Source organism: Aspergillus mulundensis (assembly GCF_003369625.1).
Source record: "Aspergillus mulundensis strain DSM 5745 chromosome Unknown scaffold_8, whole genome shotgun sequence".
NCBI lineage: Eukaryota > Fungi > Ascomycota > Eurotiomycetes > Eurotiales > Aspergillaceae > Aspergillus > Aspergillus mulundensis.
In genome coordinates this window covers 1836421-1864317 of record NW_020797896.1, presented here as the reverse complement: position 1 = coordinate 1864317, position 27897 = coordinate 1836421, and the positions used below count along the sequence as shown (strand labels likewise).

Sequence of the window (27897 nt, the reverse complement as noted above, 5' to 3'; positions counted from 1 at the left end):
AATAAGCTAAAATATGTCCTAAAAATATAAATAAATAATAATAAAATATATAAAATAATAAATTTTTAATAAAAGTTTTAGGTACTAGGTGGCCTAGGGTAAATTAAATAATAAATAATAAGTTAAGTAATTTATAAATTTTAAAACTAACTAGTATATTTACTAACTTTTTTATAAATTATATAACCCTTTTATAATTAAAAAAGTAATAATAAATATTAAAGTATATAAAAAATATTTTAGGGGTAAAATAAGGCCTAGTTTATATAAAAAGTATTATTAACTAGTAATAATAAACTAGTATATAATAATTTATTTAAAAATTTTAATTTTTAATATAGGGTAGATTACCTAGCATAGTAATATATTAAATTTACTAAAATATATATTTTAAATATTAATTTTTTTTAAAAAATTTAGTACTAGTATAATATTATATATTTTAAAGGGTATAATATTAGTTTAATAACTATAATAGGCGTAATTAAGCCCTAAATATAAAGTTTTTAAGGTATAGGCTAGTAGGATTATAGTAGGAATTATAGTCCTAAATAATAATTTTTTTTATTAAAAAATAAGATTACTATAATAGCCCATATATGCTAAAAATTAATAATATTATTTAGCTACTTAATTTAAAAAAGTTTTAGGGTTTTAAAGATAGTTAACTATGTAATATAACCATGCTTTAAAACCTAAAAAAATATTAAATAAAAATTTTAATTAAGATAGTTAATAAGCTAATAATACTAGTAAGCCTATATTTTAATATTTAAAAATAAAATTTCCCGTGGGTAAATATAAAAAGTACTAGGGATTTTATTAAACTAGGCTAAAAATATATTAATTTTTAATATTATAGTTAGGGTATTATATAAAACTAAAATAAGGTTTTAAGGTAATATAATATTATATTACCTTTATTATAAAATTAATTTTTAAAAATAGGGATAAAGTAATAATAAGCTAAAAATAAAAATAATTAAATATAGTTTTATAATATGCAAGTTATTATAAGTTTAATATAAAAAAGGCTAATTTTAGTATAAGAATTACTAAAAAACCTACTTATATAAGCTTAAAAAAAATTTTAGTAAGGCTTTAAAGTATTTAAATATTTTAGGCCTTAGTAGTTTAATAAAATTATTTATTATTTATTTTTTAATAAAAATAAATTAAATATTAATAACGCCCTTGGCCTTTTTTTAAATAAAATAATATTAAATATTAATATACTTACTTTAGGTATAAAATTAAGGGTTACTAGCTAGTGCTATAATATTTTTATTATTTTTATAAATTATAGTAATTATAAAATCTACCTTTTAAGTATTTATAAACTTTTTTAATAGGTAGTAAAGCTAAATAGCCTTTTTAATAGCTTATATTTTTTTTATATATTTAGCTTTATAAAAAAAATAAAGCTATAATAGGCTAATACTTAAAAAACTAGCTAATAATTATAAAACTTATATAAAATATATATTTAAAGGTAAAATAGCGCGTTTTTAGGTTATTATTTTAATTAATATTAATATAACTAGTTAATAATTATAAATTCCTAAAAAATACTAATTTATAATTTATAAAGCCTTAAAAATAATAAAACACGTGCTTAATAATTACCACATGCTTTTTTATAAGTTTAATAAAGAAATAACTTAAAATAAATATAGGGTAGGTAATATTAGCTTAAGTACCTAGTATAAGGTATATTAAAAACTTAATAATACTTTAATACTACTTTAAAATATTTATTAAAGCTATATACTTTTTAAAAACAGGCTTTAGCTTTAAGCAGGGATTTATTAGCATGTTATAAATTTTAAAGTTATTTATATTAAATTAATAAAAAATCTTATTTATATAGCTAAGCTAAAAAAGCTAAAGTATTTAATTAACTTAATTTTAATAAATTTTTATACTAAGATAGTAATAGCAAGGGCTAAAATTAAATATTTTAAAATACTTATTTAGGGTATTTTTAATTTTTTAAATTTAGGTTTTATTTTTATTAACTAGCAAGAAATTATTTATATATATAATAATAAAAATCTTATTATTAATAAAAACTTTTAAGTTTAAATAAATAAAATAAAAGCCTAATATAATTAAAAAGTTTATAAATAATTAGTACTAGATTTATAATGCCTGCTTTAAGTTATAAAAAGCTTTTTAAAGTTAGTAAACATGTTTAAAGCTATTAATAAAAAAGTAAGGTTATTTTATAAAAATTATAATATTAATATTTTTATATAAAAATATTATTTTTATATTTATTTATTTAATTTTAAGGTCTAGCGTGGTAATAATAATAAAAAAAAAGCTTATAGCTTAATAGCTTTATTACCTTAGTAAAAATTTTATAATAATTAAGTTTATAAATTTACTTAAAGCTATAAACTATTTAATAAGCTTTATAATAAAAAATCTAGCCTTTTAGTTTTTTTTAACTTTTAAAACTTATTTATTAAAAAGTAAGTATTTTTTAGCTAGCAAGTTAATAAAATCCTAAGTTTTATTTTTTATTAAAAATTTATATTTATTTTATATATTTTTAAATTACTTATTTTATTTACCTTTAGCTTTAGCCTACTAAACTATTAATTTATTTTTTTTAAAAATTTATTTATAAAATATTATAGCTAGTATTAAAATATTATTTAAGCTAGGCTTACTAGCTAGTACTTAAAAATTATTTAAATAAAGTTTATTAATTAAGGTAATTTTATTTTATATAACTTTAATAATATTTTAAAAATAAAATAAATAAGCTAGCTTATTTAAAATTTAAAAAGTTTTTTTAAAATTAATAATAGCTTAAGCACGCGTGTAGTATACTAGGCTAGTATTATAAAAGCTAAAATTTAAATTTTTTAAAAATATATTAACTTTAATAACTAAATTAATAGCCTTTACTACTAGATTTTTAGGGTTTATATACCTAAAAATGTCTTTAAAAGCTGGGCTTTTTAAAAATTTATTTTTAAGGTTTTTTTTAATATTTAGGTTAGTATTAACTAGTAAGCTCTTAAAAATAAAGATTTTTAAAAATACTAAAGCTTTTAGTACCTTAAAAATAAAAAATTTTAAAGGGTTTAAAGCTTTAGGTAATACCTTAAAAATAAATATTTTTAAAAAAAATAAAGTTTTAAAAATAAAAATCCCTAAAGGCGCTAAAATAGTTACTTTTAGTAAAAAATTTAGCCTAATATAATAATCCTTAATATTATTAATATTATATATTAAGACCACGTGGCTATTATTTAAAAAAACCTAGTATAGCTTATTTATTTTTTTATTAAAGCTAATTAATTTTTTAGTTCTTGTTCTACTATCCTCACAAAGTTTTTTTTACTTTTTTAATGGGTTTAAAATATAGACCTTAAACTAAAAAATATAAATATAAAAGATATTTAGTTAGTAGCTATACTAAGCCTTAAATAATATAATATTATTTAATATAAAATATAAAGTATAGTTATATAAATAACTAGTATTTTTATAAAACTTAAATTATATATTAGCTAGGGCTTTAATATTATGTAGTATAAATTATATAAGGCCTAGTAGCTTATTAATAAGTACTTTAATATAATTATTTTATTTATATTAATTTATATTAAAGGTTTTTATAATAACTTTAAAGCTATAAATAAGGTGTTATAAATTATAAATATTTTTTTAATTATAGTATACACGGCGCAGCAAGAGTTTAGGTATATTATATTAATAAATAATAAAAAAAGCTTAAATAGTAAATTTATTCTTGCTAGCTAGTATTATAACCTAGTAATAATAAAATTTATTATTTATAATAAAGCTAATATATACTTTTTTATTAAATAAAAGTAAATATAGGCTAGAAATATTTATATAAAGTAATTTAAATAATTAATTAATAAATATTATAATACCTTTATAAGGCTTAGCCTGCTAGTATATAATAATATAAAATTTATAAATATAGCCTTTAGGCATGTGCATGCTATAAATTACTTTTTTTTATTTTATTAAATTAATTTTTAAGAATATGGCCTATTTATTAGTACTAAAGCTAAAAAAATTATTTTAAAAAATAAATATTATTAATATTAAAATAGCTGGTATTACCGGGCCCTAGTAAAAATTTAATAAAAATATTTTATAAACTTTAGTAACTATATATTAAGCTAATTTATAATTATATAAAATAATAATATTAGTACCTTATAGCTTCTTAACTTTTATATTTTATTAGCTAAAACTAACTAAGCAATACTTATTTAGTAGCTAAAAAATAAAAATTAGTATAAAAAATATATTAAGGTAGTATAAAATATTATTTAAAGCTAAAATTTTAAGCTAGCTATTAATATAATAAGGGATTTTAATAATATTAATACCTTAAGTACTAAAAATTTTAAAATTAATATTTTTAATACTAGGACTAGTATAAGGCTTAAGGTTTTAAAATAAAAAATAATTATAAGTAATATATTATATATAGCTATTATTTAAGGTAATTTATTAAATAAGACTATTTTAAATAGTTTTTTATTTAAATTTTAAGTTAATTTAAGTTATAAGTACTAGCTTAAATATAGGCTTTATATTTTCCCTAAATTTAAAGTTTTTTTAAGGGTGCTTAGTGCCTTTACCACTATAATTTTTTTAATTATTCCTAAGTTTAGGATAAAGTTAATAGCAGGTTTTTTAGCTATAAAAAAGCGTGTTATAATAAGAATAATAATAAGTAATAATATTTATAGTATTTCTATTTTTATAAACCTAAATAATATTAATATAATTCTTATAATATTTAGTATTAGGCTTTATAAATATTTTACTAAAAAAAAGTACTAGGGTACTAGTGCCCTGGTTTTAATTTAATTTAATAAATTTAATAATAATTATAAAGTTATTTAAAAAGGTAATTAATATAGTAATATTTTTAAAAGGTATTTAATAATATGGTTATTAAAGTATATAGCCTTAAAATAATTAAATTAGTTACCTAGGGCTTAGTAAAAAGTAATAATAATAAATTTAATTAAAAAAGTAATATTAACACGGGTAAATTTTTGTTAATTTTTTTTTAAGTTTTTTACTAAAATTAAAAATACTTTTATTATAAAATAAAAATATTAAGTTAGCCTAGGCCTTAAAAATTATAATATTAATATTAGGTTTAAAGTAACTTTTAATTTTATTAAATAATTTATAAACTATTTATTTATTAATAAAAAGATTTTATAAATTAAAACTTAAATAACTAAGGATTAAAGTCATGGCATAATTTTAGTTTTATTATTAAATTTTAACCTTATTATGGTTTACCAGGGGCATAAACTTAATAATAATTTTAATAATAAGTTAAGCAGGAGGCTACGCGGGAGGCATAATAATAATTAAAATTTTATTATTATTATTTATATTTTTAGCTTAGCTTATAATAAATTATTAATTAAAGGTCTTGGTATTTTTACTTATTAAAGCTAGTATAATAAAAGCTAAAATAATAAAAATAGTTTTTATAAGGTATTTTTAATTTAGCTACTTTAAAAAATAGCTATAGCTAGCCTTTTAAAGCTTTAAAAATACTTATTAATTTTACTTAACCTACTAGTTTTTTAAGGTTAAAACCAGGATGTTTTTTGCTTTAATTAAGGTTATTTTTTTTATTTTAGCTTAGTATAAAAAAACTAAATAATAAGAAAATTAAAATAGTTTAGGTACTAGGAATTAAAGCGCTTAAAAATTAAAAACCTAAAGTAATTAAAAATAATAAGCCCTAAAAAGTTATTATAATAAAGTTAAAATTAAATAAGCTAAAGCCTATGCTAGAATAGTTATAAAAAATAAAAAAAAAGCTAGTAACTAGGGATAGCTAGTTAAATGTTAAAAAATTAATTTAAATTTTTAAAAAGTAGTTAAAATTAAAATTTAAATTAAAAAACCTAAAGGTATTATACTACCTTTAAAAGTTTTAAAACTTTTTAGCTACTAAAAAAAACTTATTTTTATTAAAAAATTTAATACATGTGGCCCTAGAAAGTAGGTATTTATAAAATTAAAAGCTAATTAAAAAGGTAAAAAAAAAAAAATTTAAGGTAAAAAAAAAATAAAGCTATAATATTTATACTTTTATAATAAAAGCCTTGCCTTAAGTATAAGGCTTTTTAATTATTATAATAATTAATAAAATTAAAAATAATAAAGCTAAATAATAAAATAAAAAAATATTATATATTTAGTTAGTATAGGTTAACTTAAAAAAAAACTTTTAATTAAGTATATAAGTTAAGTAAACCCGGGCTTATAACTTATTAAAAAAAATAAATAATTATTATAAATAAAAGTTTTTTATATTATATAATATATTAAGCTAAATATTCTAGAAATAAATAAAAAGTTTTATAGGTAGTTATTTAGGCCGGAAGAACCTTCCTCCACCGGAGCCCTAAGGCCTCCGGTGGCCTCAGGCACCCACTTCCAGCAAGAACAGCAGCAGGGGAACCCCATATTGGTACGGGACACTGAGCCAGTAGGTCGAGCGCTGCTGGCTCTCTTCGGCTGGCCATGAAACACGGAGCGGTCTCTTGCTCTTGCTGTAGGAGCTGTACTCCGCCGAGGCAAGCATGCACGTGAGGAGGTTGTTGTAGAGGTAATAGTTCACGGTGATAATAAACTAGGGGGAATTGGCAATAAGGACCAGCACGAGTACAGGCAGACCTTGCAGCGAGGCCACCATTAGGTTGCGGTTGGCTGTCCCAAAGCTAATCACCTACTAGTCCCGGACGAAGTTGCCCCTGCTATAGTAGCGCTTTGCTCTAAACACCGCCTTGATAAGAAAAAACACCCCGACACCGAAGCATGTTAGCCACCTATTATTATGGTTAGCTTTATATGTTGGTATGGACATTAACAGGATTTACATGGTAAGGGTTGCAATCCACCACCGTGAACTAGCAGTATACATCCATCGCCCGGGCTTCTTAAAAAACCCTAAATAACCACCTAGTTGCAAGTCGTCCTTCCTGTGGCATTCTTTTCTTAATACCGCGCACATTCCCAGAGTTGCTATATCAGGGTTTAAAAGAAAGAAAGCCACGGCGTCCCTAACAGTAAAAAAAGGTGGCAATCGCCTGTGACCAGTCCGCGCTAATAGAAACATAATAACTGCTTTTGCTATCCTAGAAACCGCGATAACAATGTAAATCGGGGGGCTATAGTGTAGCCAATAATCCTCTTGGGCTGGAAGTCAAAGGCATTCCTCCACCTTACCCGCGTTAAATGCTTTCTAGCGATAAATCGCTCTTGTAAACCATTAGGAATTATATTATTAATAAAACATACACCGTCCAAGGGGCTAAATATCTCTAACTAAAGTTGCGTTTGCATCAACATACTCCTGGGTTTAATTTAAGCCCCATTCTGGATGGTCAAGAACTACAATAAAAGCCTGGTAAATATCCTAACAAACAGCCTGGTCAATGTCCTAGTCAATATCCAGACTGGCGGAGGTCCATCCCACACAGGGGGCATCCATATAGTTCTTAATGGTAAATAGCAGTGGCCCGTCAGGGCCTTCAAATATCAAGACCATATCTTTAAAGTAAAATGGCTTTCCTGCAAGGCTACTGAAATTAACACCATATTAGCCCCCAGCCCCGAGCTTAAAAAACCCGTACGCCACTAATCCCCCGCCCTGGCCTTCTACCAGTATTGCCCTATTACCACCCTGGGCAACAGTAAGATTTCCGGTAAGCGCAATAACAGCCTTGGTTCCAAAGGGGTATTCGCGAGTAATCAAGGCATTGCAGTCTTCTTTATTTAGCCTCTCATACCTCCCCTCAGCCAATTCAAAGGTAAAGTTATTCCAATCAAAACCCATAACATGCCTGGAACAGCGCTCTAACTCCAGTGTGGTAAGACTTAAAATATTAGCCATGTCTAAATTAGTCGGGGCCAGGACCACGCTGTACTCTCTAGTTACCACAAATTTAAAAATAGCGGAATTATACCTACAGGCCCTGGTTAAATTAGCAAAAAGCAAGCCCGCGGGGGGACTTACAAAAAATAAAAGGGTGTAGTGGTCACTAAAAAAACAAGCCAGCACCACCGGCGCCATTTCTTAATAGCCTTTAGGTTCCGCAGGCTTGGTATGCCAATATCCAGCCAGTAACCTTAAGCGTGGTTACGGTTAACTTCAGCACGAGTGGGCGCTACCAGCATTTACATGCAATAGTTACTTGCAGCCAATATCCCGGTACTCAGCACATTAATAAAAAAGTAGATTCCAGTATTCCATCTTTCAGCCAGCGCGCAGTCCCCTTTATAAATTATCTCAGCGCTGGAAAATCCAGTATTAGCAGGATACCTGCTAGCAAGCCCAGCCGCAATACAAATAAGGACAATATTAATAACCGCAATGGCGGCCGCTAACTACGCATAAAGGTATATCCCTTAAATCCATGTGTTTCCGGGCGTATTAACAGTGAATAAAAAAGGCTAAGCCGTCACCTTGCCAACTAAAACTTGCATTTGTATTTCTTCTGCACCTGCAGGGTTACCGGGCTCCTTCTCTGTTTCCGGTGCGAGGGCTTAATAGCCAAGCCTGAAAAGCCTAAAGGGGATTCGCGCCCACCTCCTCGCACGACAATAAGCAGGCAGGTTGGTTTAGATTTCTTTCTTGGTAGGGTTATACCATCCCAGCACGCCGGATCCCAGGGCGGGACCCAGCTAAAGTAAGGACGACAATGCGCGCGAGGGCAAGGCTCTGCGGCTGTGGCCTGTGTAACGCTTCTCGCTCGAGAACAAGGCTGACTCTATTTTTGCAGCAGAGGTGTCAGTCATGGACGTCGCAACAGCAAAGGTGATAGGCAGGCCGGTGCGCTCAATCTCCGAGCCTTCCTGTTGTGCAAGGCACCATGGCCATCCCGCAAATCACACTGTTGCTGGCCAATGGGCCACTCTACTGTGGTTGGTTTCCAAGGCCCGCTTTGCAGGGGCTCCTTGGATTGACGCGGCTGTGACAGGGGCTTACAGGCATTGAGTGGTCGAAGGTGAAACGGCGCGTAGCACAGGAGCCTCGAGGCTGGCTTTTTCTTAGGCAACAGCTGCCAGTAGCAAAGGGGGAAGGTGGGGAGGGTGGCAGCCACCTCGTGTTTAATAATAGAAGTGGTCCTGTCTCCCAGACTGATGCTGACAATGTTAGAGGATGATGATGGTGGAAGGAGATGGTTGGCGTCGATCAGCAGTGCAGCACAGCTCGAAGACACTACCAAAGCTGATAAGATTGCCCGTTTCGTGTAAGAGGCTCTAGTAGGTAGTGTTGGACGTTTGTTGGTTCGGTGAATGAAGCCCTTGTTCCCTCCTCAAGATGCAAGACAGCTACTTGCCATAACCAACCGCAGATATTTAACCCAGAAATAAATTATCTTTTAGAGGGCTATGTAATCAAAAATATGATTATAAACCCAAGACATTAAATAAAGTATAATTAAAGATGTCACCCTGGGAAGCGCGTGGGTCACAGACCCTGTAATGGCCGGGGGGTTCTACTTCATTTGGCGTTTTGGGTGAAGCAGCTTGTTGACAGACAGCCTGTACCAATTAACGAATAGCCAGCTCGTGCTGTGAACTGCCTGGCAAGCTCTGACCCTCCTCCGCCCGAGATAAGAGACGCAGAATCGTCAGGCCTCGCTTGGCGATCATGCTGCTATTGCTGCGTGATAGTATAGCAATTGTATCCTCTACTAATTCCCGGTGGCCGTGGTGTTCGGCGTCAAGCGGTGGCTGGAAGAGTAGGTCCAAACATAGAATTATCTAGCAGGAAGTCAGGCAACATTGAGGGTTAAACCAGGGGTCTACTTACACTCGCTGCCACCGCAAATGCATGGTAGATCCATAAGATAGGCCCTTCTTCTTCAGCAACCTGCTTACACTCGCGGAGTATCGTCTTCGATGCAGCAATGCAAGTCTTTAGGGTAAAGGAAAAGGCTAGATTAGTAAAGCTCGGCCAAAGGAACTTGCGATAAACCATAATAATCTTGTGGGCTAAGCTAATTATAAGGCAGTGCCTGGCCCAGGGCACGTAACAAGGCCAGGACGGGTGCAATGGGGCATTCTTAAGGAATAAAGGGACCACCTTGCTGACCAGGGTTCGCATCTGGGCGTCGTATCGCAGGACATGTTCGTATTTAGTGTAAAGGGTATTTAACTTGGCCATGTCATCCTGCAGCCAAGGCATCAAGCGCGCAACCTGGTAGAGTACGCGGTAATAAGTAACGCTCGTGGGCACCTCATCAGGAAGGGGCACCATATCATCCTCTTTGCAGTTAATGGGCGTACCGGTGTTAAAGTCAAGGAGGTGAATTAGGTAGCTCTCGGAGAACGGAATCGAGAACCAGTCCTGGATGCACAGCTCCGTCCAGACGCGTCGGCCGATCTCTTTTCGAACTAGACTGTTTGGGTGATCATGCGCGGAAGATCCCAGTAAGTGCAAGCCCAAGCTCTGAGCTATCCTCACGGCCGTTGCGAGCATCACTGAATGACTGTTGGAATGGCCGAGCATGTGCGCACTCATGGTCATCGTTGCGATGCATTCGACGGAGTAGATAGAATGGTTGGACGTATAGTCCGCCCGGTGAAGACATACAAGAGCGGCCTTGAACCAGCGCCGGGCTATCGCAGAGCGCTCTTGCTCGTGGAAGCCCCAGGATAGGGCCACTGTTGGTGGAGCACAGGTCATGCTTCCAGTGAGGACCGCGAAAAGCAGCGCCACCCACTGCAAATCGACATTGGCATTCTGCACGTTGCAACCATATTTGTTGACGAAATCGCCCAGTTCGCTTTGGAAGACGATGGCATGGAAGGAGGCGTGGTACCAGAGCAGGCAGTCGCAGTGGTACCGTACAATCTCCTGCAGGCACTTCGGCTTGGGAAGGAGCAGCTGGAGGAGATCCAGCGGCGAGTCGTTGGTCAACCGCAGATGCGAGGTTTCATCCAGGTCCAGCTCGTCGTCCAGCGTAACATCCCCAAGCGATCGGTGTGGGCTGCCATACGCGGGGACCTTCCGTCGACCCCAGGCCAGAAATTCAAGGATTGTCGCGGCATCTTCGACTTCGGTGTCTTCGTTGACCCCTGCTGAATGCATCTCAGGTCGGTCCGACCGTGAAGGCACTGGTTCTGGAAGGAGCGACTGCTGTTCTGGCGATGATGGCACGGAGATCGTGCCATCTTCAAGCACCGGAGTGGCCGTTTGACTCTGTCTCACTACTCGAAGGGTCGCTTGCAGCTCCTGAAGACAGTCTTGGATAGCTCTCTCGCTGGTAGTCTGTTGGGGGAGGCGATAACAAGGCCTGCCTCTATTCGCTGTCAGGATGCTGTCAGAAGTCCTGCGATCGGGCGTATCTCACCGTCTTGAACAGTTGCGACAGGGAATGACCTTGTCGCACTTGATCTTCTTCCTCGTGCACTCGGCACAGGCCAGTCGTCTGCGCTGACTGCGGGCGTCCATCTCGTTGATTGTACCCAAGATCGGACGAGAGTCGGATGGGATACCATCTTCTTATCATCTCGGGGATGATCGGCCGATCATGATAACAGACTAGGATGGAGGATCAATGATAAACAGACCAAATGCAGGATCAATGATAACCAGACCAAATGCAGGCAGATAGCGATAGACAGGGATGGGGGGTTGGGAGGCGGGGTAAGTGATAGCACCACCACGCAAGGGGTTTGTCTCCGTTAAGACCACATTCACATTGCATGTCGATGCTTCTACAAGAGCAGTCTGCGATCAAATGCGTTCTCTCCGCCGCCGGACGTGGGCGTTGCCCAAGCAGCCCAGCAGCATCGCCCCCGAGCATGTCTGGAGCAACGCCGGTACGCAGTCTGCAAGTGAGAAAAGACCCGATGTTAACGCTTCTCAGACCAAGACCCCGTTCCGCCAGAGAAATGGACGTGGACAGGCTGGACGTTCACGCAGTACTGGCTGTCGGACCTGGTCACCATCTCCACCTGGTCGGCCGCCAGCTCGGCCTTTGCGTCGGGTTTGTCTGCAACAGACACTATTCTCCTGACTCTCGTTGCGGCCTTGTGCAATGCCATTCCTACAGGTAAGCGACTAACGCAACAACGGGAAGGCATTCTGACCTCTCAGTGCTCAACGGCGCAGTCGGGGCGGACCTGCACATCCCCTTCCCGGTCGCCATTAGGGCCAGCTACGGCTCCTACTTTGGCTACTTCTGCGTTGCCTCCCGTGCGATCCTGGCTCTGTTTTGGTTTGGAGTGCAGAGTTCGTATGGAGGGAGATGTGTCACTCCAGTAAGAAGACTATCCTGTCCCAGCACTGCAGTTTTAACTCCATCAGATCATCGTAGCCATCTGGCCCAGCTACCGCAGCCTGCCCAACCATCTGCCAGCATCCGCAGCAATCACCACCCAAGGAATGATCTCCTATGTGATCTATCATGTCGTCCAGACACCGTTCCTATTTATCCCCACCCATCGCCTCCATTACATGTTCATCTTCAAGTCGGCCCTTGTCCCGCCCATGGCACTGGCCATGGTCATCTGGATCAGCGTCAAGGCCGGCGGTGGCAGCGACCTCTTCAGCAAGCCGGCTACAGTCCATGGGTCAGAACGGGCCTGGCTGTGGCTGACCAACATGACCTCCATCACCGGCGGATTCTCGACCTTGGCCGTCAACATCTCCGACTTTTCACGATTCAGCAAGAAACCGGGAGGTCCAGTCTGGCAGCTTCCGATGATACCCTTCTTCAAGGTCATCACTGGTTTGTTTGGAATTATCGCCGCCAGTGCATCTCAGAATGTCTACGGCGAGGTGCTCTGGAGTCCGCTTGACATCATCGATCAGTGGCATGGATCCCCTGGTGGTCGAGCAGCGGCATTCTTTTGCTCGGTCCTATGGTTGCTTGCGACTATCTGCAATAACATCTCTGCCAACTCCATCTCTTTCTCGAATGGTATTATCTATCTTAGCGAGACACAAAAGCATAAGCTGACCGTATAGATCTGACAACAATGTGCCCCAGGTGGATAAACCTCAAGCGCGGCATGATCATTTGCCTGTTACTTGGAGGATGGGCGCTCTGTCCCTGGATCATCATCAAGAATGGAACCACCTTCCTCAGCTTCATGGGAGCTTACGCCATCTTCATGGCTCCAATTGCCGGTATCCTCTTCTGCGACTACTGGATCGTTAAGCGGCGGAAGTATGACGTCCCAGCACTGTACGATCCGAGAAGCATCTATTATTACAGGGTATATTGTCACAGTTTCAACATGATACAACGCCTTAGCTAACTTGAGCAGTACGGAACAAACTGGCGAGCCCTCATCTGCAATCTCGTCGTGATCGTCCCCTTGCTCCCCGGTCTCGCCCACGCAGTCACACCAAACAACGTCCCAATCAATACCGGTCTCCAACATCTGTATTCAATCAACTATCTCTACGGCTTCTGTCTCTCGACGGTTCTGTACTTTGTTCTGAACCATTTTTGGCCGAATCGGCAGACTCTCATCCCAGCTGTCGTTCCTGGGGTTGTGATTGATGGGCTGCCGAGTGCTGCGTCTGATATCGAGGCTCCGGCGGTGACTTCGAAGCAGGCGGCGCATTCGGATAAAGCAGTCGCTAGTGGTTATTGATAGCTTCTTCTTGATGTCTTGGGCACCGTTTTGTGTTGTAAGAGTCGATGGATCCAAGGATACGGTTGCTACCATAGTGTCATGCAGAATATAAGTTGGTAATCTCTGCCAGAACAAACCCCAAAGCGTCAGAAGGTTGAGAGAGTATTTGAGATAAGAAGACATTGTAAAACTCGAGACCACAGTAATCCAGTTCATATATATGAACTATTGCTGCACACTAGTATTATAAGTCTTCTCAATCTTTGTTGCGTCCTAAGCCTAAACAAAATGGTTCAGATTCACCACCATCGCAACCAAATCCTCAAACCGATCAGCAAAGTCCATCACCACAATTCCGTAATGACCCTTTGGCCGAGACGTCAAGTACAGCCGCAGGTGGTCATTGACCCCCAGCTCATACGCATAGCTGCCCTTGGACGGGTGGCTGCCCTTGGACGGATAGAGAGTCACCAGACGGCCCTGGGCAACACTACGCGGCCAGATGGGCCACTGGGGCCCCGTGGGCGTCTTGAACTTCGGGGGCTTGGTGGCACTGGCGAAGTTGATATACCACCATTTCCCATCCCTGTCCAACGCCGCTTGGTCCAGCAACGCTTTAACCTTGGCCATTTTCCAGCTCTCGGGCGATTGGATCCGCTGGTCTTCTGGGATCCAGTTGAGGTCGTAGGCGTCCTGAACGGAAAGGATTATTTGTGCTGGGGGATCGGACAGGATGGTGAAGGGGTCGATCTGCTCGGCCCAGTCGTCGAAGGCGTTGATGCCGAATTCGGGAGTGGGTTGTGTGTCGAACAGCTGGTAGCGTCTGAGCAGGATGATCTTCTTCCGTGCTTCTTGAACGGTGGGTATCGCCGGCGTTGTGAGCCAGTACTGCGCTCCGCGCTCGCTGGTGATCAAGCTGCACATCTCCTCGGCAAACCGTCGTCTGTCCGGTCCCTCGCCATTCGGGTCATATTTGAGGGAGACCACGAGAAACTCGGACGGGTGGTCATCGAGGAAGCCATAGAGCTGGGTGAATAACTCGCGGAGAGGCAGGTAGGGGAGAATAGGCATGGGACCGTGGTGGACGATGGCCTCCTCTGTGCCAATCCAGCCACGCCATCCGTATCCACCTCGAATATCCAGGAACCGAATTCCTGCCCGCAGCTGCAGACTAATTGGCATCGTCTGACACGTCCCCACTCTGTTCATCAGCGGTGCGAGAACATTCCAAGAAGGCGGCCGGTCCAGTGCCCCGGAGTCATGCGTGCCAGGCAGAGTAACGTGGGATATAGGCACCGTCTGAGGGAGCCAGCGCATCCAGCTACTGAGCGGCCCCAAAGTAGAGACCGGCTGCGAGATCTGCATGATTTGGTGGCTGCCGTTGCTGAGGACCGTGTTCCACAGGCAATACACGGTGTCAATGTGGACGACCATGACAGGGCACTGGGTGGTCTTGACATGGCCGACCGACTCATGCGCAGGAACATACGGCGGATCACGGAGCATCAGCGTCCTCACATTCTCATAGTCACTGCCCTGCTTGTAGGCGATGAAAAACTGGTTGTTGCGTGTGACGACCGACATCTCATTTGGAATCGCATTGCCATCAAATCTGAACCCAGGCCTCTCCGGTTTCGAGTCGCCCTTCCAGGCAATCTGGTCTTGGTTGACCATTGCCCAGACCTTGACGCTACCGTTCTGCTGCGGCCTGAATAGATATACCTGGGTGTCATACCAGACAAAAGGATAAGCTCTGCCTGCATTGTCGTCTCCTAGATTGACCTGAACTGGAGCCGTGAAACCGTCCCCGCCAACCCATCGCATGAGGAAGAAGGTTGGCTGCGGCTGGTTGGGGGCAATCTGGCGATAAAACAGATACAGTTGATTCTGGGCCGTAACGAGAGATGCATCCACAAGTCCATCTGTCAAGGGCAACTGAGAAATACGCTCCCAGATCCGTAGTTCCTGCTCAGCGTCGAAATCCCAACCAATGGTCAAGTGGTAGTGGCTCAGGTTCAGTGTATCGTTTCCATCGGCCTTATGGAACACAATCAAGTGGAGGACATCTTCCGAAACCACGATCAGCGGAGTGCGAGAGGCAGGCACCACACTGTTTGCGACTCCATACGTGAGGAGTTCCGGCTCAGTCCAGGTCTCGTCCGCCAGGCGCCGGATAGTGAACAAGACCGAATCCTTCTCGACTGGTCGTTCTTGCACGAAGAAGACGCAGAGCTCGCCTCGGTAGGAGATTGCTGCCGGTGCGAGATTCGAGAACGCCTTTGGTATTGGTGACGGCTTCCGCGAGGTCCAGTCCACGACTTTGGCCATCTTGTTTGATTTGGAAGGTGGAATTATAGGATCTGAACGAACTTGGAGAGACTATATACAGCAGAAGGTGGTCTAGACCATGGCACTCACGAGACCAGCTGAACAACCTGCAGCCGACTCCATTAGATTGCATTCAAGGTAACGGCAGCCGAGACCAATGGCACCATGATACTACGTGTCTCACTATTTGTCCGCCAGCTCCGTCATGACCTGGCTGATGGTCAGGACCTGCGTCTTGTTGCTGCCCGTCTTGCCCGGGGTGAAGTACAGATGGAACTTCCACACCACCTCAGCGCCGTTCTTGTCGCGCGCAACATACGGGGTCAAAGACTCGACAGCAGAGTCCGCAATCCTTCGCCTGTCGCAGGCGCCCTTTGGGTCCTCAGACTCTTCCACGTAGCCCAGCACCGGTCCCACAAGAGGGTTCCCGAATCCCTAGTCCAGGTATGCGTCAATATTGCAATGGGTATACGCAGATCGAAGATCGGACTTACTACCGAGAATTTGTACACATTCGATGCGTCCAACGCTGCATGATAGCAGATTCCCCCGAACGTCCCGAACATCGAGTCGTCTTTGATACCAATGCCCTTCGTCGTGTACGGCTCGAGCTCAACCGGGCCATTCTGATAAGCGGCACCGTCCCAGTGCGGCGGATGGACCGGCGTCAGCTTGAACATGGTCTTGTTGCGGACCACTATCCACATTGAAGTCTTCTGCTTTGCGATGTCGTCAGGAACAGCAGGAATGCTGTCCCAACCGGGCTGCAAGCTTCATCAGTATGAGGCTATGGCGGATTGGCCATGGGGAATTGGGATACTGACATCTCCCATCTTCTGCTCGTAAGAGTGCTTGGAGCCGACCACGCAGCTCAGGAATACCTCGGACATTGTTGCTGCTGTAACTGAATCTCCTCCTGCGGTTGAAACAGAGCCAGGTTTGACTGAAAGATGCGGTCACATCAATCACGATGGCTCAGTTTATACATGGCGACCTCGCTTCAAATTTCCCAATAGTTTAGCTCAATGCTCCATCGGCTGTTTTGCCCTCAAGAAGCACACCAAACAGACTATAAATTAAGCACATGGCCTTAGCGCAGGAAGAGACCAGCTGAAATCTCCACCGAGAACAGAAACCAAGGCATGGCGTCCTTGATACCAGCTGAGATGTACCCTAGCAGGGGGTACATGCCACGCGTCGCCAGCAATTTCAGCTGTATTGACCCTTTGGAGCATCTAGACTCGCTTGGTTATCTATTCAATGTCTCATGATTGCTCTCATCGCATTTTTAGGGCATTCGTATGCGCCTAGTCTTGCCGCTATCCCACGGTGTGTTCTTCGACTTTCTCGAATGGACCTTTATATTCAGCAATCGGTCGGCAACACCGAACTTCTCTAACAATTCTGTCATAATCAATGCAAGATGACCGACACTAACTCCTCCGTTCCTTCTTTCTCAATGGATGAAGTAGAAGCGGCCCTCAAGGACCTGCTCTCCGCCCCTGTTCTTCGCGACGGCATCGCCCCTGCCACGTCCATCCTCAGCAGCGAATTCAGCAAAGGAGTGGAAAGTTTTGAAGGTAACTTCTGCAGCATTCCAGTCTGAGAGATGACAAGCTGACCCTAGTCCAGCTGCCGAACATGAAGCCATTGCCAAAAACCTCCACCTTTGGGAAATCTGGGGACACCATTGCCCTGCCTCGAAAACCCTCGAGACCATTCACGCTGGCAGCCAGCAGCCCGTGGCTCTGAACTTTGGCAGAATCATCGCATTGGCAGGCGATTTCTACACGAACCGGACTTCCAATTCTCCAGAGGCGTATACACCCATATGTGGTCGCTTCTTCAAGTCGAACGAATCACCGATGTCACGATTCCGTAACGCCGTCGAGAGCCTGCGTACTGATGCCGACGGATTTCTGCGCAAGATATGGGAGATGATTGGTCATGAAGGGGACCTTATTGATGCAGCGCGCAGGCACGGCCACAGTCCTGCAAGCGCCTTGTATGTTCTCATCCTGAATTAGGACCTCCATTCTCGTAGGCTAACGGAGAAATAACCAGCCACTCTGGCCAGGTTCCCCCGCATATTCATCCCGATAACTGCAAGCTGCCCGACGACGCGGAGTGGTTCATGGCCATGTGGCGGGGCATCGACAAGCCGCTCATGAGCCTGTATGCCTGGCTGGCGTACACCAACGCAGACCACTTTGTGAGATACTTCTCTTCACAGTCGCTCAAGCAATCAATGCAATGCTAACATGCCTTAGGGCGATGACGCCGTCATGGCATACAGCATCGGTCATGCTATAGCCTTGCGCACTGCCCGGGAAGCAAAGACAAGGAAAACGCCGCAAGAACAGGCGCAGGGCCTGCATCTCGCTTACATCTACGAGGCCTTTGCAGCTCACTATCTTACCGATCTTTTCAGTGCAGGCCATCTGCGCGCACCGCGGCACCTGCTGCACTCGAGTAACTCTAAGCTGATGGCATCGTGCATGCTCAGCAAGCTGGGCATTGATCTGAGCAAGTTCGACATTAAGGACATCAAGAAGTGCATTACTGCTGATGCCCCTGAGATTCCTATTTGGGATATACAGCAGCGTTATGTAAGTGGTCGTTCACCAAAGGCGCCTTCGCTCTGACAAGGTCTTCATAGATGCACGACGATGACTGTGCCACCGGCCTGCTCGTCAAGAGCCGCAATGGCGACGAGTGGATTGCTTACGGTATGTCTTCAGCGCTCATGGTGAACAAGTGGACGCTGACCGGCATGACTTTGGCCAGGCGATAAGCAGTACTTTGAGTCGAAGAATGCAGTCAACCGTGCTCGAGCGTACGTGCTCCTGGCCCTCTTCCAAGATATCGATCGACTAACGTCCTTCCTTGTGGTAGCGAATTCTGCCTGCAAGCGTCCATAGACGAGGTCTATCAAGTCGGCTTCGAAGGCACAGACGCCCTCGATTTCAAAGACGACGATGCAGCATGGAACACATACAAAGACAGCTTTGCCGCAATCAAGTATCTTCCCATTCCCATGCTGGCCGTCAAGTCCGCCCCATGGACCTCATTAGTTGGCCACGATGATATGAACAAACCAGCCCCATTGTGGATGGCAGGCGAGGCCGACGGCAAAGGGCGAGCAAACGACTGGAGCTACCGGGCTGATCTCAACGATTATTCCAACTTATCCAGAAAGCCGGGCGTGCCATCTGAGGTACCTGGCTCTTTCAAGGGCGGGCCGTTGCCATTCATTCAATACCCCGTCGCCCGTCAGGAATGCATCGATATCCGAGATGCATCGTTTCGAGGTAACGACCAGTTCGCAAACCAGAAGAGCATGGACGGCCTCCTCTCCGGCGGTTTCCTGCAGATTCAGACTCTACCTCATCCAGACGCGACAAAGGGGACCTGCGTGAACTTCTGGACGCCGGCAATCGTCGACGAAGACGAGACCTTCACCATCCGCAACCGCGTATCCAACATCAGAATCCCACCGTCATCTGGGGGAGCCAAAAGCCGCCCGATCTTCTGGCATACGACAAACACTTACGCCCAGGGCCTGGAGGACGTGCTCTTGCACGGCTTCTACTGGACGCCTGCTGCAGACGGGGCGTCGGCCAGTATTGCTATGTGCGGGAATGCCTTCGAAGATCCGACTCACGGCAATACCTTCGAGCCTGGAGGCCGCCGACGCCATTACAACTTCCACCACTCATGGAACCTCACCCTCAAAGCGCCATCGACGGACTCTCCAGCGGTTACCGTGATAGCTACCGGCCTGCCCCCGGACGCTGGCTATGCGAACCTCACTCGCATCCTTGTTGGTGGCTTCCTGCCCTACAACACCGCTTCGCCAGATTACTTGACCGTCACGTATATCAGTGACAATGCCGCTCAGTTGAGCGCCTATAATGTCGAAGAGAAGGTGCATTTTACAGACGAGGTGCAACTTCCTTTACCGCTCTACAGCCACAGCAAAGATTTCCGCCCGTCCTCCACGGGGAAGAAGTCTCTGCTCTTGGTGCATGCCGAAAGAACGGCCGACTCGAAGCTTTCAGTCAACATGTGGGAGGCTCGGTTTAGTTTGCTGAGAAATGCCGAGGCAAAGCCTACCATCTCCTCACAGACCTTCCACCGGGAATTTGACGCTGATATCGACAACCCTGTCGCGCCCAGCGACTATCCCGTCCTCGTCGGAGACGTCCTCGGCTGCGGCTCAGACCAAGTCGTCGTTGTCTGTGGAGATTTTACAGCGCCTACTCTCCGGCTGTTCGGGCACATCTCTGCTAGCGGTGCGCAGGGTCAAGAAACAAACACGACCATGGCGACCCTAGGCCGCAGCAAGATGTCCTCACCCTGCGACTTGAGACTCGTGCGCCCATACATGACCGCCTTGATTGCAAATCAAGGCGGCTCGGGCCTGAACGTGCTCCAAATCTCGCAGCACGCAAGCCCCTCCGGCGATAAGTATATGGTCTTCCACACGTACATGCGTGCCTCATCTACTAGCGGCAATAATGCCCCCAACGTGGAAAACCAGGACGCGATCATCTGGGACACCGTCAAAGAAGTCACTGTCAAAGATACACTCGCCAGCAGCAAGAGCGGGCAGTACTTCCACATCAAATTCATCCAGACGACGTACGACATTCAAAACAAGACCCGGCTCCATGGCATCCTCGAGGTGTTCAGCTGGTACGGCGTGCTTGGGGTTCGGCTATTTGCGGCGGGCAAGGCGGGCTGGGACTACGAGTTGCGCGGGCAGCAGCCGTACCTGGGGCAGACGTCGATTATGGCTGGGCCTGGTTGCACGGGGGACTGGGGGAGCGGGATTTTACCATGGACTAGTGAGGATGACTGGGTTGACAGCTGTGTGTTTGTGCCAAGGTCGAAGGATGATTTGACGGTGGGGAGATGGGGGATGGCCAGGGAGGATCTGGGGAGGGAGTTGGTGGCGGGGTGGGAGGTTGACAAGAGGCCGTTGCGGTGATACACTTACTATGGGCTCAACAGGTACGGTTCAGCTAGTCATTCAAATGTGCGGTTACATCATGAAGAAAACAAGGTCATTGTGTGGATATGTTCAGCTAAGCCCTAACCCGAAGGATGGTCGGACGCAGCGATGTTGCACTGGTGCATGATGCGAGGGCCGTAGGACTCGGGGAACTCGGTCTGCTCACGGTCAGTTCTTGCGCATTAGACTAGGCAGGCGAACATACAATGCTATGCCACAGTGCTCGGTTATACCAGAGGATGACATCCCCCTCCTGATGGGGATGGGCGTAGATGTTCTCGGGCGAGAGGGCAGGGCTCATGATTCTGTCTTGATTAGCAACGTCTCTACAAGAACAGATCGACCTACTTGTGCATGAATTCCCGGACCTCCTTCAAGTCACTAATAATCCTTTCTTCCCCATCAGGCTTATCCTTCAGGTACAGCTTAAAAGCACCCTGCCCATGAACCTGCAGCGACTTCTCACCCGTGACCGGATTCGTCCAAACCATGGGATAGACACAGATCTTCTCCTCGCTCCACGGTGGCAGCTCATCAAGCGGAACTTCCTTCCCCTCCGTGACAATGGTATGACCGAGCTGCGTACTCCTTGCCGTGGACATCCACCTGAAAGCATGCGGCGCATACTCAACCCGACTGTTAAGCACAACCTCCCTCGTCTCATCATCCAGCACCTCCAAAGCCCGCGAGCCCGCAACCATCGCCGTAGCCCCAGGTGCAATCCCCATCGTCCTCCCCGTCCCATCGCCCCAGTGCACCGTGACATCGGGCCCCTTCGGCGTCCGAACCGCAAGCAAACACCCAACCCTCGGAGGCGGGATAGCATAGAGCGCCCCATCCCAATGCCACTGGTAGAACCGACTCGCACCCCTATCACGCTCCTCCCGCGGAATATGAGGCGGGACGTGAAAGTCGACATGGTCAATCCCCTTGACGTTGAAGCCGGGCGGGAAGTCGAAGTAGTTCTCCGGCAGTTCACCACGGCCCAGGATGTGCACTTGCGGCTGGGCGTTGATGGCCGGTCGATTCGGGAGGCCGTAGATCGTGACTCCGTTCTCGGTAAGCAGGACCGGGTCTGCGCCGTGTGCGAAGCCGCCTGTTTGCTCGTCGGGGTCGAAACTGCTCTCGTTGTTGGCTTACTCCATCCCATGAAAGAGGATAGGGGGGCATGTGCGTACCAAGCTGTGAGTCGATACTGCTGCTGAGGCCTCAGCATCTCCGGCTGCGCCTTGAAGACAAGCAGTTTATGTCTGTGCAGGGCGTCATGGATGAAGTCGAAGTCCGCGGAGGTGAAGTTGTTCAGGTCGATCCCGTAGACCTCAGCTCCAAAGTCGGCTTTGCTGTCTGGTGCATGCTTAATGGGCACGAGTCGGCCATTGCTTCTTGATGCATTGGGCGGGCTGTATGTCTCGCGCACTGTGAGCACTTTCGGGGGCCCGACGATTGTTTCAGTGGCGGATGCGAAGACCATTGTAATGCAGGTGCCTGAGATTACTGTGGTCAGTATACTGGGATGCTACTCAACTATTTTATTGACTTACATCCAGCCAACACCGCATCTCCCGCTGGAGCTCGAGTATATTGTCCGGTATTCGGCCGTCGACCTTGCTCGACTCCAACGGGAGATCCGACCGTTGCCGTATCAGGCCGGCCGTGGTCATTTAGTGCTGATCGGCCGATCCTGCGCGGGGTTTTCAAAACTATCACTCTCTCCTCCTTGAGCAGGCATCTTTGATACAGCGGGCAGAATTCTCATCAAGGGCAGTGACGGGATGGCTACTATCTCACGATATCATACGACACCAACTGGGACAAACATTCATTTCACCGAGACCGGCAACCCAAACGGTCCTCTAATCGTTCTCCTCCACGGACTCGGCAGTTCAACGGAAACATTCACTCCTTTACTTCCTCATCTCCATCCAGAAGACTACAGAATTGTATCTATCGACCTAGAAGGGTTCGGAAAGACCCCCTTATCCTCACCAGACGTCACCCTCTCGATTGCCCGCTATGTCAACGACCTGGAATCTCTCATCGCATCTCTGCAAGATCCCGCGAAAAGAAGTCTGGTGCTCATCGGACACAGCATGGGCGGGACCATCGCAACGCACTACGCCGCTCGACACCCAGAGCAAATGCGCGGCCTGGCGCTCCTCGGAACCGGACGCTCAATCGCCAACATCCCCGCCGCGCGAGAACGCATGCTAGGACTAGCCGCAAAGATACGAGCAGAGGGCATCGGAGCAGCCGCAGATATAGCCGCAATGTCAAACTTCCCGATGATGGATAAAGTAAACCCGAGACTACGCGATATCGTCCGAGAAACAGTGGCAAAGAGCGAGGTCGAGGGCTACGCAAAGGCGTGCGAAGCGATCGCGAGTCTGGACCACGTTGATCCGGACTACAGTCGTATCGGTGCGCCTACGATGCTGATTGTTGGGAGTGGGGATGTCATATCTCCCCCGGAACGATCTTTTGGAGTCAAGGAAGTGATGGGAGAGAATGCGTGGGTGGCGGTGCTGGAGGGGGTTGGGCATCAGATGGTTCTGCAGGACTTGGAGGGTTGTGTGCAGGCTTTCGAGGGTTTCTTTCAGAGAATCAGATGCTGATATTGGTTGATCCGACAATCAACAATCTACTATCTAGCTTGATAGCCCAATCTGTGAACCATGAAGCAGGATGTATCATCAGTCATGGCTATCTTCCCCGCACAGCGCTATCAGAGTCTCATTGGAGGCAGATATGATCGGCCGGTGTCTCGGCCGGGCTTATGCGCCTAGAAACTAAGATGCCCAAAGGACGATGGCGAGGTTGGGGTCTGATAAGCAGGTTCGGGGTCCCCCGATTGGACGGCTCACTTTATACACATACAGGGAGATAGATATACTCCGCGGTGGCTTGACTAGATGCTCTGAGTCTGTACCGAACCCTACATTGTCAAAATGATCTCTCGCATCATGGATGACTCCACAAGCTTCACCGTGACTCCTCTTGAGCGGAAGCCAGAGGAGAAGTACAATGTATGGTCCCATCCAGGCAGGCTGCGCGATGCTAAGCGGCAATAGTTCGGGGCAAAAGTAACAGGAATCGATCTGAACGACATCTCTCGTAATCATCCCTACAGACGCAAAGACCTTCCTAACTTCAGTAGACGAAGACGTCGATCGCCTCAAAGCCGCCGTCTGGCGCCACAAGGTGGTCGTCGTCAAAGACCAAGCAAACCTCGACCCTCGCAAGCAGTGGGAGCTCGTCAAACGCCTCGACCCGCATGCAAAGGACGGCCACAGCCACGGCAACATTGCGCAGATCCGTGAAAAGGGTGGCATCCTCTCGGTATGTCGTCGTACCACGATTCAACACAAGCTAACAGTGCCACAGCAAGGAAGAGAAGTCGTCGGGATCCCCGGCGCTGAGAACGTGCGCCTTATTGGCAAAGGGTTCCAAGGCGAAGACCACTTCGGAATCAAGAACCACTGCATCGAGCGTGGGTTGAGCAATGACTTCCACGCTGTTCCCCCATCCCTCGAAGAGTTCGATAACGGAATCACCCGCTTCCATCGATGGCACATTGACGCACCTCTCTACGGCAAGGATCCTGCGTGGTTCACGACGCTTCGATGCGTGAAGCTACCCAAGGGACCGGATCTCACAATCGAGTGGGCTGACGGCTCAAACCTGCGCATGAAGACGTCTCCTGGTCGGACTGCCTTCTTCAGCACATCGCAGCTCTACAGCTTACTCTCACCCGAGGAGCAGCAGCTAGTCGACCACAGCTGGGTCGAGTACGCCCCATACCCATACAAGTGGATCGAGCGCTGTAAGGGCAACAGCAACGGCCTAGGCCTCGCGGAAGGGTATGAGCGCTTGAGCATGGAAGAACTAGGCGAATACGACGACGCCTCTGTCAAAAAGGTACATCCTTTGAACCTGCCCTCCTAATCGACCTCTCAACTAACACCCCCAGTACCCAATGATCTGGGTAAACCCCCTAACAGGCGAAAAAGCCTTCCAAGTGCACGGCATCTGCGCCAGAAAGCTCTACCTGCGGAATTCACCCGACTCGAAACCGAAAATCATCGACGACGTCGCCGAAATCCGCAAGTTCATCCTCGACATCCAGCACCGCATCTTGAAGCCCGAGTATATTCTCCTAGCACCGTCTGAAGAAGGGGATCTGCTGATATGGGACAACTACGGCGTTTTCCATTCGGCCGTTGACTATCCGATTCACATGGGGCCGAGGTCGATGCATCAGGCGAATATTGGGGGGAGTGTTGGGCCGAGGGGGCCGGTGGGTATTCCGGGTACTGTTTAGACTTGGGCATGGCCAGTAAAGGAGCTAGTCATAGTTGCGCTCAACTCGAATGTTGACGTTTGTTCTGACATTCCTATTTAGTCCCTCACTTGCGCAATGTTAGGGCTAGCAAGGCGGAAACGAGGGATGGCAAGGTACGATATATTTGGCACTCTACCCTTAGGTATTGGTTTCGATGTCAAACACCCAAGTTCGAGACTATGTCTAAGCCCATCGATCCCGTATCACCTTCACCTTCACCGGCTCCTTGTTGACGGCAACAACATGATCCACCCATTCCATGCTCTTTTCGTCCGTTTCATATAGTTCCAGATCAAACCGGCTGAAGAGGTGCGAGATTGTGAGAGCAAGCTCCTGATATGCTAGTCTGTTTGTAGATAGTTAGTCTCTCTTTGGCCCGACGTTCATGTCACTAATGCAAGGAGGACTTACGGGCTTCCAACACACTGCCGCGAGCCTTTACTAAACGCAACGAGCCATCGATCCAGGGCTTTGCCCTCCTCGCCTAGCCACCGCTCGGGTATAAACTTGGTCGGGTCTTCGAAGAGGCCAGGGTTGTCATGGATGGTTCGGTGGGTAATAGAAACAATAGTCTAATTACATAACTTAGCTCACTGTCAGCACAGTTTCATACGATGAGGACTTACTCCAGCAGGCAGAAAATGACCCTGCACTGTAACCCCCGGCTCGGGGACGATCCTCGGCGTGATTCCTGGGACGGGCGTCGCTAATCTCAGGGTCTCTTTGACGACGGCCATCTAAACCCTCGTTAGCATCGCTCACATCGGTTTCTGTGGAGAGCTTGCCAGGTAGGGTAGTCTCCGGACTTCATCCCAGTCACAGTCCCGAATAAATGCCTCTGCGGCATCCAACTCTGTTCTCAGTCTGTCGAGCACCCTTGGGTTTGTGAGCAGATAGTAGGTGGCATTCGTAAGCGAGTAGGCCGAGGTATCGCTGCCGGCCAGGATAAAGAGAGCAGCTTCATCGATGAGCTCTTTCGGGGTCCTGGCTTTATATCCTCGTTCCTCGCTGGGTTGTAGCATGGCATCGAAGATAGTGGTGAGGCCGTCGGCGGTTGTCAGTTGGCCCTTTTCTCGGCGCTGCTGGACTCCTTCAACCCAGGCCTCGCATTGCTGGGTATGTCAGCTACACTCGTTTCTGCGAACGGTCGAATCTTTACCTTTCGGAACTGCGCGTAGCCAGAGAGTTTGGACGAGGTTAATGCCGGTGGCAGATATGGCGCGACGTCATTGATGATGGGAAAATGTTTAGCTGTTCAAGTCAGTGTCGCTCAGCAACCCATGAACCAGACACCTACCAAGCCACATCCCATGCGTAATCTTATCCATACTAATAATCAACCCATGGTCATGCTCATAGTCCTGCACAAACTCATCCGGTTGCCCGAACAGTGTCACATAAATGACATCAACCGAGACAGCGCGAAATAGACGCTCAGCATTGACCGGATTTCCGCTCCTGAGCCCATCATCAAGCTTCGCGGCGGCCTTCAGAACAACGTCTTTGATCCGCGGTGCACAAAGGTCGATTGCTGCGGGCGAGAACAACGGGGCGATGGTGTTCCGGTAGACGCGATGCCTCTTTGCATCCATGATCGCGATCAGGGCTTCGGGGTAGATGAGGGCTTTGTAGAAGTGCGGCGCTTTGCCGTAGTCTGTTCCGGCGCGATAGACACTGTTTCATCAGCATATTTTCGGTAGCTTCGCATGAAAGCCACAACTCACACGTGGTAGAACTCCGGATCGTTGACATGGACATGGTTCGGCGAGATGCGGATGACGGGGGATCCTGAGGTGGTTCTTTAGCAGACGAAGCTCTTGGGAATGAGCTACACACTGTATTCTCGATGAAGTCGGGGAAGATTCTTCACCAGCGTCCCGTTATCAACGACATCGTAGTAGAACTCCCACCAGCCAGTCAGTCCCGCGAGCGCTGGGCCGGGGATGCTCGATAGAGGATGCCAGTAGAGCCGCTTGAATGCGACCCAAACGCATGAAACCAGGAGTATTAACACGGCTGTAATGCCAGCCCGCGCCAGTTCGTCCGGTGTAAGAGCCATCATCAGTCAGATTGTTGTGTGCGATCGTCTTCTCTTGATAGCAAGCTCTTAACCCAGGCCACGCTGCCTCGCACCCTTGCATACATTGGTCACAGGGCAACTTGCGCCACGTCATCCATGCGACTCCCATCTCATTGCTTTTTGGATATCGTCAGCGCTAACTGGGCGCTTGGAGAGATCTGCGGGCCATTTGCAGTGCAAGTCAGGCAAGGTTCATGCAACCCTACCTGCAGGTGCCCAATGCACTGTCAAGAAAGTGTTAGTGATAGGCAAAATCACGATAACCAGGAAAAGATGGTTTGGAGTGCTGGACTGTCCCGTCATCGAAATCCCAGAGCTCTAAGGTTCGCAGCCCTAACTTGACCGTGTCTAGGTTATGCGGTGCACAAGTGACGGGCATGCATAACAGTTGCATACACCCCAGATAGGCAGTTCGGTCTCCGGGCTTGGAGTTAGCCCGACAGAACCCGCACCGAGACATTAGTAGCCTAAGAACTTTAAATTTTATTTATA

General features: G+C 44.8%; 9 protein-coding genes across 9 annotated transcripts; 4 read left to right on the top strand and 5 right to left on the bottom strand.

Annotated features, from left to right (window-relative positions):
• Window positions 1-9597: 9597 nt before the first annotated feature.
• On the bottom strand, window positions 9598-11503 carry DSM5745_07948 (uncharacterized protein; the record flags this gene model as incomplete). The annotated part of the gene is made up of 3 exons (XM_026749964.1): window positions 9598-9810; window positions 9860-11351; window positions 11403-11503. 3 exons carry the CDS (start codon window positions 11501-11503, stop codon window positions 9598-9600), a joined length of 1806 nt encoding a protein of 601 aa, XP_026601996.1.
• A 289-nt stretch (window positions 11504-11792) lies between these two features.
• DSM5745_07947 (nucleobase cation symporter-1 family protein) lies at window positions 11793-13659 on the top strand (the record flags this gene model as incomplete). Its single annotated transcript, XM_026749963.1, has 6 exons — window positions 11793-11874; window positions 11922-12107; window positions 12152-12315; window positions 12362-12977; window positions 13025-13275; window positions 13327-13659. 6 exons carry the CDS (start codon window positions 11793-11795, stop codon window positions 13657-13659), a joined length of 1632 nt encoding a protein of 543 aa, XP_026601995.1.
• Window positions 13660-13920: 261 nt separating this feature from the next.
• Window positions 13921-15969, bottom strand: DSM5745_07946 (uncharacterized protein; the record flags this gene model as incomplete). Its single annotated transcript, XM_026749962.1, has 1 exon — window positions 13921-15969. One exon carries the CDS (start codon window positions 15967-15969, stop codon window positions 13921-13923), a length of 2049 nt encoding a protein of 682 aa, XP_026601994.1.
• A 183-nt stretch (window positions 15970-16152) lies between these two features.
• On the bottom strand, window positions 16153-16859 carry DSM5745_07945 (uncharacterized protein; the record flags this gene model as incomplete). Its single annotated transcript, XM_026749961.1, has 3 exons — window positions 16153-16404; window positions 16464-16733; window positions 16794-16859. 3 exons carry the CDS (start codon window positions 16857-16859, stop codon window positions 16153-16155), a joined length of 588 nt encoding a protein of 195 aa, XP_026601993.1.
• A 533-nt stretch (window positions 16860-17392) lies between these two features.
• Window positions 17393-20962, top strand: DSM5745_07944 (uncharacterized protein; the record flags this gene model as incomplete). Its single annotated transcript, XM_026749960.1, has 7 exons — window positions 17393-17549; window positions 17602-17974; window positions 18034-18181; window positions 18240-18578; window positions 18629-18698; window positions 18757-18805; window positions 18865-20962. The coding sequence occupies 7 exons, from the start codon at window positions 17393-17395 to the stop codon at window positions 20960-20962; spliced, it is 3234 nt and encodes a 1077-aa protein (XP_026601992.1).
• Window positions 20963-21066: 104 nt separating this feature from the next.
• DSM5745_07943 (TauD/TfdA dioxygenase family protein) lies at window positions 21067-22457 on the bottom strand (the record flags this gene model as incomplete). The annotated part of the gene is made up of 4 exons (XM_026749959.1): window positions 21067-21144; window positions 21192-21291; window positions 21335-22105; window positions 22165-22457. The coding sequence occupies 4 exons, from the start codon at window positions 22455-22457 to the stop codon at window positions 21067-21069; spliced, it is 1242 nt and encodes a 413-aa protein (XP_026601991.1).
• Window positions 22458-22758: 301 nt separating this feature from the next.
• DSM5745_07942 (alpha/beta fold hydrolase) lies at window positions 22759-23598 on the top strand (the record flags this gene model as incomplete). The annotated part of the gene is made up of 1 exon (XM_026749958.1): window positions 22759-23598. One exon carries the CDS (start codon window positions 22759-22761, stop codon window positions 23596-23598), a length of 840 nt encoding a protein of 279 aa, XP_026601990.1.
• Window positions 23599-23931: 333 nt separating this feature from the next.
• DSM5745_07941 (TauD/TfdA dioxygenase family protein) lies at window positions 23932-25304 on the top strand (the record flags this gene model as incomplete). The annotated part of the gene is made up of 5 exons (XM_026749957.1): window positions 23932-24009; window positions 24055-24097; window positions 24141-24322; window positions 24368-24901; window positions 24954-25304. 5 exons carry the CDS (start codon window positions 23932-23934, stop codon window positions 25302-25304), a joined length of 1188 nt encoding a protein of 395 aa, XP_026601989.1.
• Window positions 25305-25508: 204 nt separating this feature from the next.
• DSM5745_07940 (cytochrome P450) lies at window positions 25509-27384 on the bottom strand (the record flags this gene model as incomplete). The annotated part of the gene is made up of 8 exons (XM_026749956.1): window positions 25509-25671; window positions 25737-25897; window positions 25952-26062; window positions 26132-26437; window positions 26485-26576; window positions 26623-26999; window positions 27050-27113; window positions 27162-27384. The coding sequence occupies 8 exons, from the start codon at window positions 27382-27384 to the stop codon at window positions 25509-25511; spliced, it is 1497 nt and encodes a 498-aa protein (XP_026601988.1).
• Window positions 27385-27897: the final 513 nt, after the last annotated feature.